General features: G+C 37.0%; 1 protein-coding gene and 1 pseudogene across 1 annotated transcript; both read left to right on the top strand.

The window, feature by feature from the left end:
• The first annotated feature begins 507 nt into the window (after positions 1 to 507).
• On the top strand, positions 508 to 1,446 carry LOC139705673 (olfactory receptor 2Y1B-like). The gene has a single exon (XM_071611830.1). It carries the CDS (start codon positions 508 to 510, stop codon positions 1,444 to 1,446), a length of 939 nt encoding a protein of 312 aa, XP_071467931.1.
• Positions 1,447 to 6,536: 5,090 nt separating this feature from the next.
• On the top strand, positions 6,537 to 7,471 carry LOC114082727 (olfactory receptor 2Y1-like; annotated as a pseudogene).
• The last annotated feature ends 7,559 nt before the right edge of the window (positions 7,472 to 15,030 follow it).

The raw sequence follows: 15,030 nt of genomic DNA, 5'->3' as shown, positions 1-15,030 counted from the left end.
AAATGTATCGGATGTAAAAATATTCAACATTTACAATTTTTATCTTTAATTGAATGTGGACAAAGTACCTTTAGATTATTTATTTCTATATATGTGCTGCTGGGGATCAAACCGAGTGTCTCACATGTGCTATGCCAAGCACTCTACAACTGAGACACAACCCAAGCCCCACATTCTACATTTTAAAAGTTTTTTCCACATAACTGCAGTAGATCCTCAGTGCAGTGAGGGAGGCGATGCATCCTTGATATTTTCACACAAGAAACCTCAGACCCAAGGCCTTTGCTATAGTCATAGAACAAACAAGCAGCAAAATTAGAGTTCAAATCGAGTTCTTATCACTCCTAATCCAGTGCTATCTTCCTTAGAGAAAAGCTATGAAAAGAAAACAGGACAAAAATGCATACAATAGCAAAACAGTGTTAGGCAATATTGTGACATAAAAATTTAATATGTTTTTAACAAGAGCATTGAATTGTCTTCTGTTATTTGTGCAGGTAAAAGGCTATGGGAAGTTTCAATACCAGTGTGGGAGAGGGCTTCATTTTGGTGGGCTTCTCAGATTGGCCTCATCTGGAGCTCCCCTTTTTGACTTTCATTTCAGTATTCTACTCTCTGACTCTCTTTAGCAACACCACCATTATCACACTTTCACAACTGGACCCTCGACTGCACACGCCCATGTACTTCTTCCTCTGCCACCTCTCCTTCCTGGACCTCTGCTATACCACCAGCACTGTGCCCCAGCTGCTAATCAATCTTTCTGGACTTGACAGGACCATCAGCTATGGAGGGTGTATGGCCCAGCTCTTCATTCTCCTCGCTTTGGGTGGAACTGAGTGTGTGCTCCTGGTGGTGATGGCCTTTGACCGTTATGCTGCCGTGTGTCATCCACTCCACTACACAACCATCATGCACCCCCTGCTCTGCCAATCACTAGCTATCACCTCCTGGATGGGAGGCCTTCTGAATGCTCTTATTCAGACAGGGCTTGTGGCATCCCTGCCACTCTGTGGCCTTCACTGCCTGAACCACTTCTTTTGTGAGATGCCTGTGTTACTGAAGTTGGCTTGTGAGGATACAGGTGGAACAGAGGCCAATCTCTTTGTGGCTGGAGCCATAATCCTGGTTGTTCCTGTGGCACTTATTCTAGGATCCTATGCACACATTGCTCAGGCAGTGCTGAAGATCAAGTCAATGACTGGGCGCAGAAAAGTTTTTGGGACATGTGGCTCCCATCTTCTGGTGGTTTGTCTGTTTTATGGCTCAGCCATGTACACATATCTCCAACCCATGGGCAGTTATTCTGAGAGTGAAGGAAAGTTTGTTGCCCTTTTTTATACTGTCATTAGTCCCATGCTTAATCCTCTGATCTATACCCTAAGGAACAAGGATGTTAAGAGGGCTCTGTGGAATGTACTAGGGAGAGATAGCATTTCCAGGTAGGAGGGGTAATGAGGCCAAAGAACATTTTCTGCGATAACTTTTATTCCCTGAAACACTTTCTGTTATTTAGAGTTAGCTGGTCACTAGAAAACAGTGTTGGTGGGACTCAGGATTTTAGCTCCTTCCTTTGTTGAAAGTTGCATGTGAATGGGAATAAATATGCCTCTCCTTTGTATATTATTTCCAGGAAGAATTTTAAAAATGAATCCTACACACCTAAGGGACATGTTTTGATAAAGTAGTAAAAATTTTTTAAAAACTTTAATAAGATGACATTGCTAAGATGCTCTATCTTGCTCTGTAATCTTGTTTCAAAAACACCGTGTTTTTGTAAAGTGTGGTCCCAGCAGGAGGACAATTCATGAACTTAGCATCAAAAGACAATTCTTTATGAAACAGTGCTAAAAATGGGACTTCTGTTCACATTCTTATAAATATGAAGCTCACCTGTTGCTTACAATTTTTTTTAATTTTGTATTTTCCAAGTGTGCATATTGTACACTTTTTGGGGATATGCTTAGTAATGCTATGTGTGATTTTTCTGGAGGTTGATAACTTTGCTTGCAGTAGATTTTCTTTAAAAGAATGGGCGGTTACATGCATACTTCAAAAGTATTTTCCTGTACAAAAAAAGGTTTGTTTGCTATCTTAATTTTGGTTGTATTCTTTGATGTTAACACATTTTGTATAATTGTATCGTATAGCTGTATTGAATCATGTAGTATCAAATATTACATTATTTAATAGTGTTATTCAATTTAAACCCATTTTAGTCACAATTTTTTTCCAAAAAAAACCAAAAAACTGCCAGATGGTGATGTTCAGTGTAATTTCTTTGCCTGTTCAGTTACAGAAAGTGGTGCTCAGTTGTAGAATGTATTGTACCTTTTAACACCTGATGTGAACATCCCGTGTAACAGAAAGGGCAACAATAAAATAGCAATACTAAAGAAAGAATTTGGCAGACAAAAGATCTGTAAAAAAAAAGATAGTAATGAGGAGGAGAAAAGTTGGAAGATCAGACCTAGGCTGCAATCCCTGAACCCTCCATAGTCCTGAGTGAAAGCAGGGAAAGAGCAAATGACCAGGGGGTGATGATAGTGTAAATATTCTGAAACTCAATATTGAACAATTTGACACTTGGAGGGACTGGTGTTTGGTTACTGGAGCAGAAAATAAGGACAACATCCTTTGATTAATAACCCTGACCGGGGTGGAGTTTTGGGAAAGGGAGAGGAAAAGCACATGTGCTTTCTTTCTTAACAACAGCTGGAAAGAAAAGCAGGCTGAATTAAAATGTGACATAAATAACAAAGGCAGTGAAAGGGATCAAGTAGCTTAGAACAAACTATGGACTGAAAGCCATGCCAGGCCTGGCAGCCATTTATAGAATTCATAGCTAGCCAACCTCCCTAAAAGAAATTAAATCAACACAGCACCACTCCACCTTCAGAGAGCAACAAATAAAACTAGAGGGAATACCTCTGAAATGGGTTGCCCCAGTAATCTGTCTAGAAGTTACCTGTGGAGGAACCACTGCTAACTGAAAGTTACTGAAACCCCCTTTCCCTCACCATGGACAAGAGGAGTGCAGTGGAGCTGACCAAGAGCTAATTACTCTCAGGGAGTGCTAACTCTGACCCAGCACTCAACACAGCCTCTGTGGGAGCTCAGACAAAGATGGGCCAACTGACATCCCACCCCATCATGGTGATGAGTAAAACCCAGTGGTCTGTACCCACCAGAACTGAGGCTTCTGTAGTGCAGGGAGGCCAGAGACAGCTTGTACCTGCAGGCCTCATGGTTACAGAAGGGTTCAAGGTGTTTGGATAGCACAGTATCTAGGATATCCCAGAAGAAGGAAGCAGCACAGCAATTCAAAACTGTGAACAGTAAGAGACCAGGGGCAGGCTGTCCAACTGACTCTTTTTCCCAGTCAGTAGAGGGGAACAGAGATCACTCGTCATACTCACAGGCATTAAGAGCTCTCTTGGGCCAAGTGTCTCTCTATCCCAGTCAGAGGGTCAGTATCCCAGTAATCTAGATCAGCTTGTAATACTGTAATACTTACCACTGTAATTTCGATCATTTCATTTATGTCTATCTCTTGTTATACTGTGAACTTTCTTAGAATCAGATTATATTTTTTGCATTTTTTCAGACAAATAGAAGGCACCAAATCAATGTTTTTAATCACAGTAACACTAACTACCACTGAATGGATGTCTACCATACACATGCATTTCCTATCCAATTTGTCATTAATCCACAAACAGTAGTACAGAATAGGTAACATTGCATCATAATACTGGTGGAGAAACACTGAAGCTCAAGCATGTCAAAAACTTTGTCGAGGTAAAGTTAGTAATAACAGACCTATTCTCTTACATTGCATTATAATTCCTTAACTGAAGTCACATAATTTTAAATATTGACTTTTTATTTCATAGAGTATGTAGAAAGATTATTTTCTCAATGTATAATTTTTAGTGAATAAGTGCATTTTAAATATATTGGAAATAAAAGCAGAACATACAAACAAGTAATATTAAAACATTAAATTTTGTAACAGAGAAATCAAGCTTCAAACTTTTTCACATCAAGGAAATACGTATTTAGTTGCATCAATTGTTCATATATCTGAGGATATATGAATATTATATGAGAAATCAAGGGGAAAATAAGATATTTCAGATGTATGGTGAATATAGTAGGCTTAAAGTGGAATGTGGAATGTTTAGAATTACCACACTGGGACTCAGAGTTCTCCAAGGCCACACTTGGTAAACAACTCACTTCACCACTCTTAAGGAAGCCTTGGTAATGGCCCAGGGAAGATTGGGTACTCTCAGTCGTACAGTCAAAAGATGGGTTAATAATATACCAGCTCATTGCTGGTCTCAGACAGTTAGGGTGAGCAACTGGGGTTTGTTGTGGGGGATGTACCCACCTCCTATGTCATGAGCCCCACCAATCTTTCCTATTGAGGGAGGGAACCATATCTAGTCATTACTTATCAAAGACAGGAATTCTAATCTTAGCAATCCCCACAACAAATGAAATCAGAACCAAAGAAGATGGTATTTCCAGATATCACCAAAAATATCCAGTGTTTCTCATATCTGCCTGGAAACCGATAAAATTGAGAAAGATAAATACAGCAGTTTTCTCTCCTTGACCTTCAAGTGAGTAATGACCAAGTGATCTACTCTGGCTCCACAGGTAAATCTAGAATATAAGAAATAGTCTCTTAAGCAATTATCACTGGTTTCCATTATACTAGGGCCCCAGTTTGAAGCAAAGAAATTTTAAATTCATACAAAACATTATATCAATGATAGAGTCTTTTCTTCTCTATTGTCTATCTATCCATCTACCTATTATACATACAACATGTCAAAAAAAAGTTAGTTGCATCTCTTTATTTTCAACTGTGTGCACTTGGAAAAATAAGCTCTTTTTTAATGGGTACTGTGAGGGCTGACTTAAAATCCTTTTGCAGTCCCATCTGTAACTCAAATCCTATAATGCCAAGGCTTTCATTTCCAAAGTAAATTGAGGACATCAGGGGCATGGGCAGAGTTGCTGAAGTAAATCAAGGAGGGCTTCTTGAAGGACAAGATGATGGGATGAAATTCATCCTAGATGGCGACAATGTTCTGGGCAGGAAGTCAGAGTTAAAACAAGAAACTTGCTAATTCAGTCTTTGCATATCAACTAAGCTCACAGATGCAAAACTTGTTTTTTAATTTTTTCAACTTACACTAGAAAATATTGGTGTATAATTTTTGGGAATTTGATAAAAGAATCTTGGAGATCACCCTAAATAGTTGTGGCATATCGTGGGACACTGTGTGATTTCTAACATGAAATGGTAAGAGTCCAGACAGAGAATTATGGGGGCTATAGAGGAGCAGATGTTGATGAAGGACAGGTAGAAGGATGTTACTGAACTAGATTTTTGATAGTGAAATTAATCTCTCAAACCCTAACGAAAGAGCAGGTATACTAAGAGAAATTTGATTCAAATTTTAAAATACATGACTGAACTATGAATGTCATTGAGAAAAAATTTCTGGAACCTTCTCTTTTGCTTAGATAAATTAAATATTATGATTTGAATGTGGTTCCGTTATAGTCTGACAATATCATTAAATTGATGGAGTGGCATGAAGGATGTAATAGTACATGCTCTTAGAAATATTTTCAAACATGATTTCTGGTCAATAAGCTTATTACTTATAGAGGTCATGCATAGACACAGAGATGTGCACACATTTAACCACAAACACATAGATTTTCACATACATAATTATTGATTTTAGTACCGTAGGAAACCAAATCTGCAAAAATGCATTGTGTGTGCATAGGTGATTACCAGTAGAAATTGATTTTTTCACTTTCTGTAGTAAATATGTATGAGATATATAAGAAGTTTGGGGTTTAGTTCAGTGAGTAGAGCATTTGCCTACATGCATAAAACCCTGGTTAAATCCCTAACACAGCTAAATAAATAAATTAATTAAATATTCGTATGTATGTATACTCATATACATAATAACATTAAATGTACCATTGTAAGTATCTAATTCAGTGACATTAAAAATACTTACATTGTTGTGATGTTATGCAACCATCACTACTGTTCATCTCAGAAATTTTTGATCATTCTATACTACAACTGTTCCCAGTAAACAATAACTTCATTCTCCCCTTTCCCCAGAACCCTGAGGGACTATCATTCTATATTTCTATCTTTATGATTTTGACTATTTTAGGTACCTTATATAAGTGAACACATGTAACAAGTGTCCTTTTATATCTGACTTATTTCACTTAGCATAATGTCTGCAAAGTTCGGCCCATTGTGTTTTGGGGGTTTGTTTTTGGGTTTTTGGGTGCACATATTATACAAATTAGCAAAATGAATAAGATCAGGACTAGATAGGAGGCTCAAAACTATCTTACCCATCTTACAGTTAATGGAGGAACATTTTCACCATATCTTCAAATGTTGTGAAACACATTTTAATTCAAGTCCTTCATAGGAAGCATTGAATTGTCTTCTGTTGTTTTGCAGATGCAAGGTTATGGGAAGCTTTAACACCAGTTTTGAAGAGGGCTTCGTTTTGGTGGGCTTCTCAGATTGGCCACAACTGGAACTTATCTTTTTTGTCTTCATTTCACTTTTCTACTCCTAACCCTCTTTGGAAACACCGCCATCATTGCTCTGTCATGATTGGACCCTCGACTGCACACACCCACGTATTTCTTCCTCTGCCACCTCTCCTTCCTGGACCTCTGCTATACCAACAGCACTGTGCCCCAGCTGCTGATCAATCTTTCTGGACTTGACAGGACCATCAGCTATAGAGGGGTGTGGCTCAGCTCTTCATCTAACTCTCCCTGGGTGGAACTGAGTGTGTGCTCCTCTTTGTGATGGCCATTGACCACTATGCTGCTGTGTGTCATCCACTCCACTACACAACCAACATGCATCCCCTTCTGTGACAGTCCCTGGCTATTGCTGCCTGGTGGGAGGTCTTATGAACTCTCAGATTCAGACAAGCTTCTTGATGGCCATGCCTCTCTGTGGCCTCCATTACCTGAACCACTTCTTCTGTGAGATGCCTTTACTCCAGAAGTTGGCTTGTGAAGACATTGGAGGAATAGAGGCCTATTTGTTTGTGGCTGGAGCCATAATTTTGGTCTTTCCTGTAGTCCTGATTCTAGGCTCCTATACACACATTGCTTGGGCAGTGCTGAGGATCAAGTCAATGGCTGGACGCAGAAAGGCTTTTGGAACATGTGGATCCCATCTCTGGTGGTTTGCCTTTTTTATGGCTCAGCCATGTACACATACCTCCAACCCATGGGCAGTTACTCTGAGATTGAAGGAAAGTTTGTTGCCCTTTTTTATACTGTCATTACTCCCATGCTCAATCCTCTGATCTATACCCTAAGGAACAAGACTGTGAAGGGGGCTCTTTGGAAGGTACTGAGGAGAGACAGAAATTCCAGGTAGGGAAGAGAAATGAGGGCCAGTAAAATATCATATAATCTCTTTCATATTATGAATCCCACCTTGTTCCTTGGAAGTCAATTGGTAGTTATCTAAAAAGTATCTTCAGTTGGAATCAAGATTTTATTTACTTATTTCTCTGGAAGTTAGAAATGGGGATCACTTGAGTTGCTTTTTAAGTTAGTATTTATGATCTTTGGCCAGCAAGAAGTAATTGTTATTTGTATCACAACCTTCCAAGAGAAGAGTTGGGATGTGGGTGTGTTATGTCCTCTTGTGAAGAATGGGGATGGGTTTTTGACAAGTCTGAGACTGAAAGAAGACTTAATTCAGAATTAAAGCACATTTTCAAAGCAATGATTGCCAATGTAGTACTCTGTGCTCAAAGTCAGAGAACAAGAGTTTACTTCTGCTTTATAAATTGTGGATTATGGAGGGATATAGTTGAAAGGTAAAGCTTGCTTAGCATGTGCGAGGTCCTGGGTTCAATCTCCAGTACCAATAAATAAATAAATAAATAAATAAATAAATAAATACCTAACCATGACCCTAGTCATATATTTTCACATCTCAGGGTCTGTTTCTAAGGTGTTTTACAGTAATTACCCTTCTATGAAATATGGCACAGTTAAGAAAATGATGAACAGAATAATTGCAGAGAGCAAGTAGAGTTTCAGATATGATGTCACTTCACCTACTAGAACATAAAAACAAAATGATTAGGGTGGTACTGGGCAAAGGAAAGCATAAATATCTTACAAGATACATTAAGAGTTTCAGTCAAGCTACCTGTTTTGACACAAAAGCTATTTTCTATTCAACTCCAGTGTTTATTACAGAATTCTTCATAATAGCCAAGATAAGGCATTAACCAGGATGTCCATCATTGGACTAATAGATAAATAAAATGTGTATATAAACAATGGAAAGTTATTCAGCTATAAAAAGAATGAAATCCTGTTATTTGCAATATGTGGAAGATGTAATATTAAGTGAAATAAGCCAGGCACAAAAGGAAAAATATGTCAATTCCCACTCATGTATGAAGCTTAAAAAGTTGGTGTCATAGAAAAGAGTGTAGATGGGTGGTAACTAGAGCCTAGTATGCATAAGGATGGGGGAGGAAAGAGAAAGGTTGAACAATGAGTACCAAAACATAGTTAATAGGAAGAATATATTCTCATGTTCTACAGCCCACTGGGCGAGTATGATTTATTACAATTCATTATGCTTCAAAATAATCAGAAGAGAGAAGTTTGAAGCTTGCCAACACATCAAAATGATAAACGTTTGAGGAGAGAGAAATGCAAATATTATTTATTTGATCCTTACTCATTGCATATATGCATATATACATATGTGTGTATGTATATCTGTAGACCATAATATGTGTAATTATTATGTTAAATTAAAGTAAAATAAAATATAGCAAGTTACATCACAAAACAATATTTTTCCATGTAAAAGAGAAGAAAAGAACATTAAAATAGTGATTCAAGGTGAAGGGATATAAGAAAGAAAAAGACTAAAAGAGTAACACAAAGGAGAATGAGACAGAAATATCCATGGTAGGGAACAGTATAGAATTAATAAGTTCGAAGTTAAAGTATAAAGAAAATGGATATTTGAAATATCACCACTATGACTTTATTCCATGTATTTAAATAATGGTTTTAAGTAAAAACACAAGTGTTTGTGGTAAAGCAATATAGTAGCTGAGTAAGATCCACCAGAATCATCTCCCACAAACACAAATTGAAGAGTTATTCATGCACCAAACTAACTTCACAAAAAATACAAAAGCTACATGAGAGACTATTGTATCTGGTTTTAATGTAACAATAAGAAAAGATGGATTGAAAAAGAGTCTCCCACATCACACTCTCCTAAAACCAAACCATAAAGAGAGACCCCTACTTGGGGAAAGAAATGAAGTCCAGGCATTAGACTTGGGACCCAGCCTAAGAATCACCAAGGTGAAACCTAATGCTGGCAGAGCCCCATGAGCTATATCTGTGGACCAAACCACTGGAATTTCATTAGCCAGGCAGCTAAGGATGCTGCCACAAACAGTCTTCCAATCTTGAACATCACAACTATCCCTAGGCCAGTACTTGAAGATGGAGTTCTAGACCTACCTTTGCACCAGACAGAGACCTGTGCCTATGTGGGACAGATTTTTGTTTTGACCTATATCACCACCAGCTGAGCCATGGGCCTGGATACATACCTGACATTGTGCATGTCATTGAGAATGCAAAATTCAAGAGTGACCCAGCTCAGCATCAGCCCCACTTGTGAAGAGACTGCCTTTACCAAAGCTATTCCAACTTTGTGCAGCATAGTATTGGGCAAGGTTCCAATTTGTATCTATTTGCTCGGGATAGATACAGTAGACACAGGACTTTGCCTTGGGACTTGGTGCTGGGTTTGTGGAACCTAACACTGAGAATATCCTAATGGCTTCCACTCCCAGAACAGTACACATGTCTAGAGCCTCTAAACAACCCTGATGTCAGGTGGAGACATGTGAATCAGTCAATTGGATTTCTATTCTGGCCAGCATCACCTTTGGCTGATTGCAATGGTCCATCTCAGCAGTGGACAACTCAAAGCAGTGCAAGTCTTGGTTCTACCCAGAGCTGCAGTGGTTTCAGTGGGCTTTGGGCTCAGGGTATGACACTGCATTGCAGCATTTGTGGCCTCAGATATGATATAAGAGACTGAGGCCAGAGTTGGAGAGAATTCTCCAGTTCCTGAGTGACCCAATATGAGATTTTGGGACTACCCTCATCTCCTGAGAAAGGCTTCTGGTGACAAATCATTATTTTTAGGCACTACTCCCATTCTTACTGAATAATGCCCTCTAGTTCTGAGACAGCAACAGCACACCAATGAACCTGAACTTAGATACCTCTAGTGCCTTAGAGAGCAAACTTAAATTTAGGGGACCTCTGATGAGAGAGAGAGAGAGAGAGAGAGAGAGAGAGAGAGAGAGAGAGAGAGAGAAAGTGACCATAGCCTCCAAGAAAATAAACAGGCTGCTTGAATATCTGGAAATATGAGCATGAACAAATGAACAATGCATATTAGGAAGATTGGAATAACTACCTACAATAAATAATCCTACAATGCACAGATGATATTCCATACAGAGAGCATTAAGAACTTTCAGGGAAATGTGACCTCACCTAATAGTCAAAATAAGATGTCAGAAGCCAACTAGATAATAACCAGTATGGGCAAACTCTTAGATGAAGAATATGAAATAGCTGTTTTTAAAAAATGCATTGAGCTTAAAGACAGCGCAAAAAAAACCCAACAACTTGATATTTTAACAGAGAAGCTTGACAGAGAAATGAGAGGAATTCAAACAAATCAAACAGAAATCCTTGAGCAAAAACACACTAAGTGGAATTAAAATGTGCCAAACACATCAATAGGAAAGAAGATCAAACAGATAAAAAGAAGTAGAGAGCTCAAAAACAGGTTATTTATCAAAAAAGCATTAGAAGAGAAAAAAGAATGAAGAGGAATGAAGAAAACTTACTGAACTCTGTGCCAAAAACAAAACAAAATATTCAGATGATTGGAGTTCAAGAGAGATCAAAGAATAACAAAGGGTTAGAAATATTATTCCAGGAGATTATAATAGAAAATTTCCAGAACTTGAAGAAGGCTATAAATATCCAGGTACAGAAAGGTTTGAGGTCACTGGATTTTTGTTTTGTTTTGTTTTGTTTTTACTTAACCAACTCTGCCCCAAGACACATTATATGCAAGCTTTCAAAGATGAAAGATAAGGAGAAGATTCACAAAGCTACAAGAGAAAAACAAATAGCACATAAAAGTTTCCCAATTTGCCTAAAATCATACTTCAGAACAGAAATCTTACAGGCCAGGAGAGAGTGGCATTAGATATTAACAGTACTACAAGAAACAAAAAACTGCCAACCAATACTGTACCCACCAGTGCCCTGTATAAAGAAGAATAGATAAAAGATATTCCTAGGCAAACAAAAGCTATTGAAATGCTAAACTTCTTCAAACTTGAAAAAAAAGAAACATTAATAACTAAGAAGAGCCAGATGTGATTCCACATGCCTGTAATACCTGTCAAGCAGGAGGCTGAGGCAGTAGGATCACAAGTTTGAAGCCAGCCTCAGCAATTTAGAAAGGCCCTAAGCAATTTAGTGAGACCCTGTCTCAAAAAAAAATGGTGGGGGTTGTAGATTGGTGGTAAAGTGCCCCTGGGTTCAATTTCTAGTACTAAGGGTATAAAAGAGAGTAGTATACAAGAAGAAAACTTTGAAAAGTATAGGACTCACTGGCAAAATTAACTTTACAGACACATTCAGAAATAATCCAATCCCAAAAAACAAAGGCTGACTATTCTCTCTGATATATGGATGCTAACCCACAATAAGTGTGGGGCGGGAAGTGTGGGGAGCAGGGAATAGAGGTTCATTGGATTAGACAAAGGAGAATGAAGGGAAGGGATGGAAATAGGAATAGGAAAGACAGTAGAATGAATTGAACAGAACTTTCCTGTATTCACATAAGAATACACAACCATTGTAACTCTACATCATATACACAAGAATGTAATTATTAGAATTAAGTTATACTCCATGTAGGTTGAATATATCAAAATACACTCTACTGTCACATACATCTAAAAAGAAGAACTAAACAAAATAAGAAATGGACCTGGGAGAGGAAAGGGGAAAGGGAGAAAGAAACATTGAGGACTGATATTGCATATTGTTATATTGTATGCATGTATGTAACAATGAATCTCATCATTATGTAAAACTATAATGTACTTATAAAATATGGAAAACAGTAACTGAGGTGGATAGAGCAAAGAATACTGTAAAGTTCATAACAACAATTAACTATTTATACAAAAATGTATAATTAATAAAAATAAATTGAGATACAATCAAAATACTGTTTAAAGGTCAGAAAAATAGGACAAAATGTAGTAAAAACAGACAACTATTAGCTGATTTTGAAAGACTTACTTTTAGTATAAATATATCAGGAGACTGAATATAAAAAGAAAAAATATATAGTATACAAATGCTAAAATTAACAGACCTGGTGTGGATACACAGACATCAGGAAGGATGTGAGTGGACATTAATAATCTCATTGTGATTAAGTGGAGAAACTGCATAATAGTGAAGAATACAAATCACTTAGGTCTAACATTCCAGAAAATATGTGTGCCTAATATGAGAATTTAAAAACACATAAATAAAAATGGATAAAACAAGAAAAAATATTTTTAAAAGAAAAAAAAACTTGGAATGGAATCACCATTTGACTCAGTTATCCCACTCCTCAATATATACCCAAAGGACTAAAAATTAACATACTACAGTGACGCAGCCACATCAATGTTTATAGCAGTTCAATTCACAATAGTTAAGATATAGAACCAACAGATGAATGGATAAGGAAAATGTAGTATATAGAGAGAATATTACTTATTCTTAAAAATGAAGGACTTTATGACATTTGCAGGTAAATGGATGGATCTGGAGACTATCATGTTAAGTGAAATAAGCCAATTCCGAAAAATCAAAGGCCAAATGTTCTCTTTGAAAAATTTGGATTTAACACACAACAAGGGGGTAATGATAAGAATATAAGTTAATTGGAACAGACAAAGGGACCAAAGGGAATGGGGGGGTTGGGAGTATGAAGTAGAGTGGAATGAATCTACCATGACTTTCCTATGTTCATATATGAATACACAACCAGTGAAAATACACATCATGTACAACCACAAGAATTAGAATAAGTTATACTCCATGTATATATGTCAAAATACATTCTACTGTCAGGTGTATTTAAAAAGCACAGTTTTTAAATAAAAAGATTTTAAAGTATCTCATAAAAAATAACAGAATAGGTTGCTTCACTGCCAAGTTCTACCAAACAATTAAAGAACTAATACCAATTATTCTAAACTTATTCTAAAAAAAATTGAAAAGGAGGGAATTCTTGTGCTCATTCTATGAGGCCAGCATTATCTTGACTCCAAAACCTGACAGGGACACAACAACAAAATAAGGAAACTAATGCCAATTTCTTGATGAATATAGATGCAAAAATCCTCAACAAAATGCTAACAAATCAAATCCAACAGCACATTAAAAGATTATTCAACATGATCAAGTAGGATTCATCCCAGAGATTTAAGGATGGTTCAAACTACGCAAATCAATAAACATGATACACTACACCAAAAGAATAAAGGATAAAAACCTCTTGACAATCTCAATAGATATGGAAAAAATATTTGAATAAATTCAACATTCCTTCACAATAAAAATTCTGAAGAAATTAGGCATAGAGTAAAACATACCTCAACATAATAAAGGCCATACATAGTAAGCCAACAGTTAACATAATACTTACTGGGGAAAGGCCAAATACTTTCTTTCTAGAATCAAGAACAAGACATGAATGGCTACTTTCACCACTTTTATTCAATATAATACTAAAAGTCCTAGCCATAGCAATAAGACACAATAAAAATAAGGCATGGTGGGGGGGATCCACACTGGAAAAGAGGAAGTTAAGTTTCTTATATTTGATGTAATTGCATATACAGAAGTCCTAAAGACTAATAAAAGTCTATACAGAAAGTCCTAATGACTACACTGAAAAACTATTAGAACTAATAAATTAATTCAGCCTTGCCATCAATTATACCACACTTTAATAATTTTCCTCCTCTAGTACACCTATACCTGTCTTTTCTATAGGTTCATTTCTCTTTTTTTGACTGCCTGAAATGTTGGAGTTCCTCAAGATTCAGTACAAACACTTTATGTCTCTTCCTGTAATCTGACTTCTCTCCCTTCACTAGTTCAACTTCAACCATTGTTGAAAAAGTAAAGAAAGAGAATTATCCACAGCAAGTCCAGCTCTGCCACTTGAGACTTAAGAACTTGCTGATCTGTCAAATGTTTCAAGGATTCTGGGTAGACCCTCTGGAAAGGTTCAATAAATGCATCATGTAGAGTCCTGGGGCATTAGTGTAAAGCCACATTCACTTCTACTGATAAATATTTTGTTTTTGAAAAACAAAACCAAGATTGCTAATAGACTATGGAAAAGACTAGATGTATAATCAAGGGACACTGATTGTCACCTAATTGCCTATCAGTCTATGAGATGGCACTATCTTATCCAACAACCCATAAAGTTGAGTGAGAGAAAAAGCAATTCTTTATCAACTTGTAATATATATATATATATATATATATATATATGATTAAACTCTAGTAGATATAGAATCACAAATAATTTGTAAGTGAATGATATGATGGCTCTCACAACACCTACTCCTGCTTCATTGTTTCCTCTTCTGTAAGATATCTACCTCAAAGGCCTATAAGAATTGCCCAAGACTAGATGGTGAAGAAGAAAAAAATCTTTGCCTTGAATTATAGATGGGATTGCATGAAATGTTGGCACCAGCTAAAATGAAAATATATTAAGTCCAAGTGATCAGAACTTGGGGCAGTGTATCTGAATGTATA

Source organism: Marmota flaviventris, chromosome 5 (genome assembly GCF_047511675.1).
Source record: "Marmota flaviventris isolate mMarFla1 chromosome 5, mMarFla1.hap1, whole genome shotgun sequence".
NCBI lineage: Eukaryota > Metazoa > Chordata > Mammalia > Rodentia > Sciuridae > Marmota > Marmota flaviventris.
The sequence above is the reverse complement of the archived record's forward strand: the minus strand, read 5'-3'. Positions and strand labels throughout refer to the sequence as shown.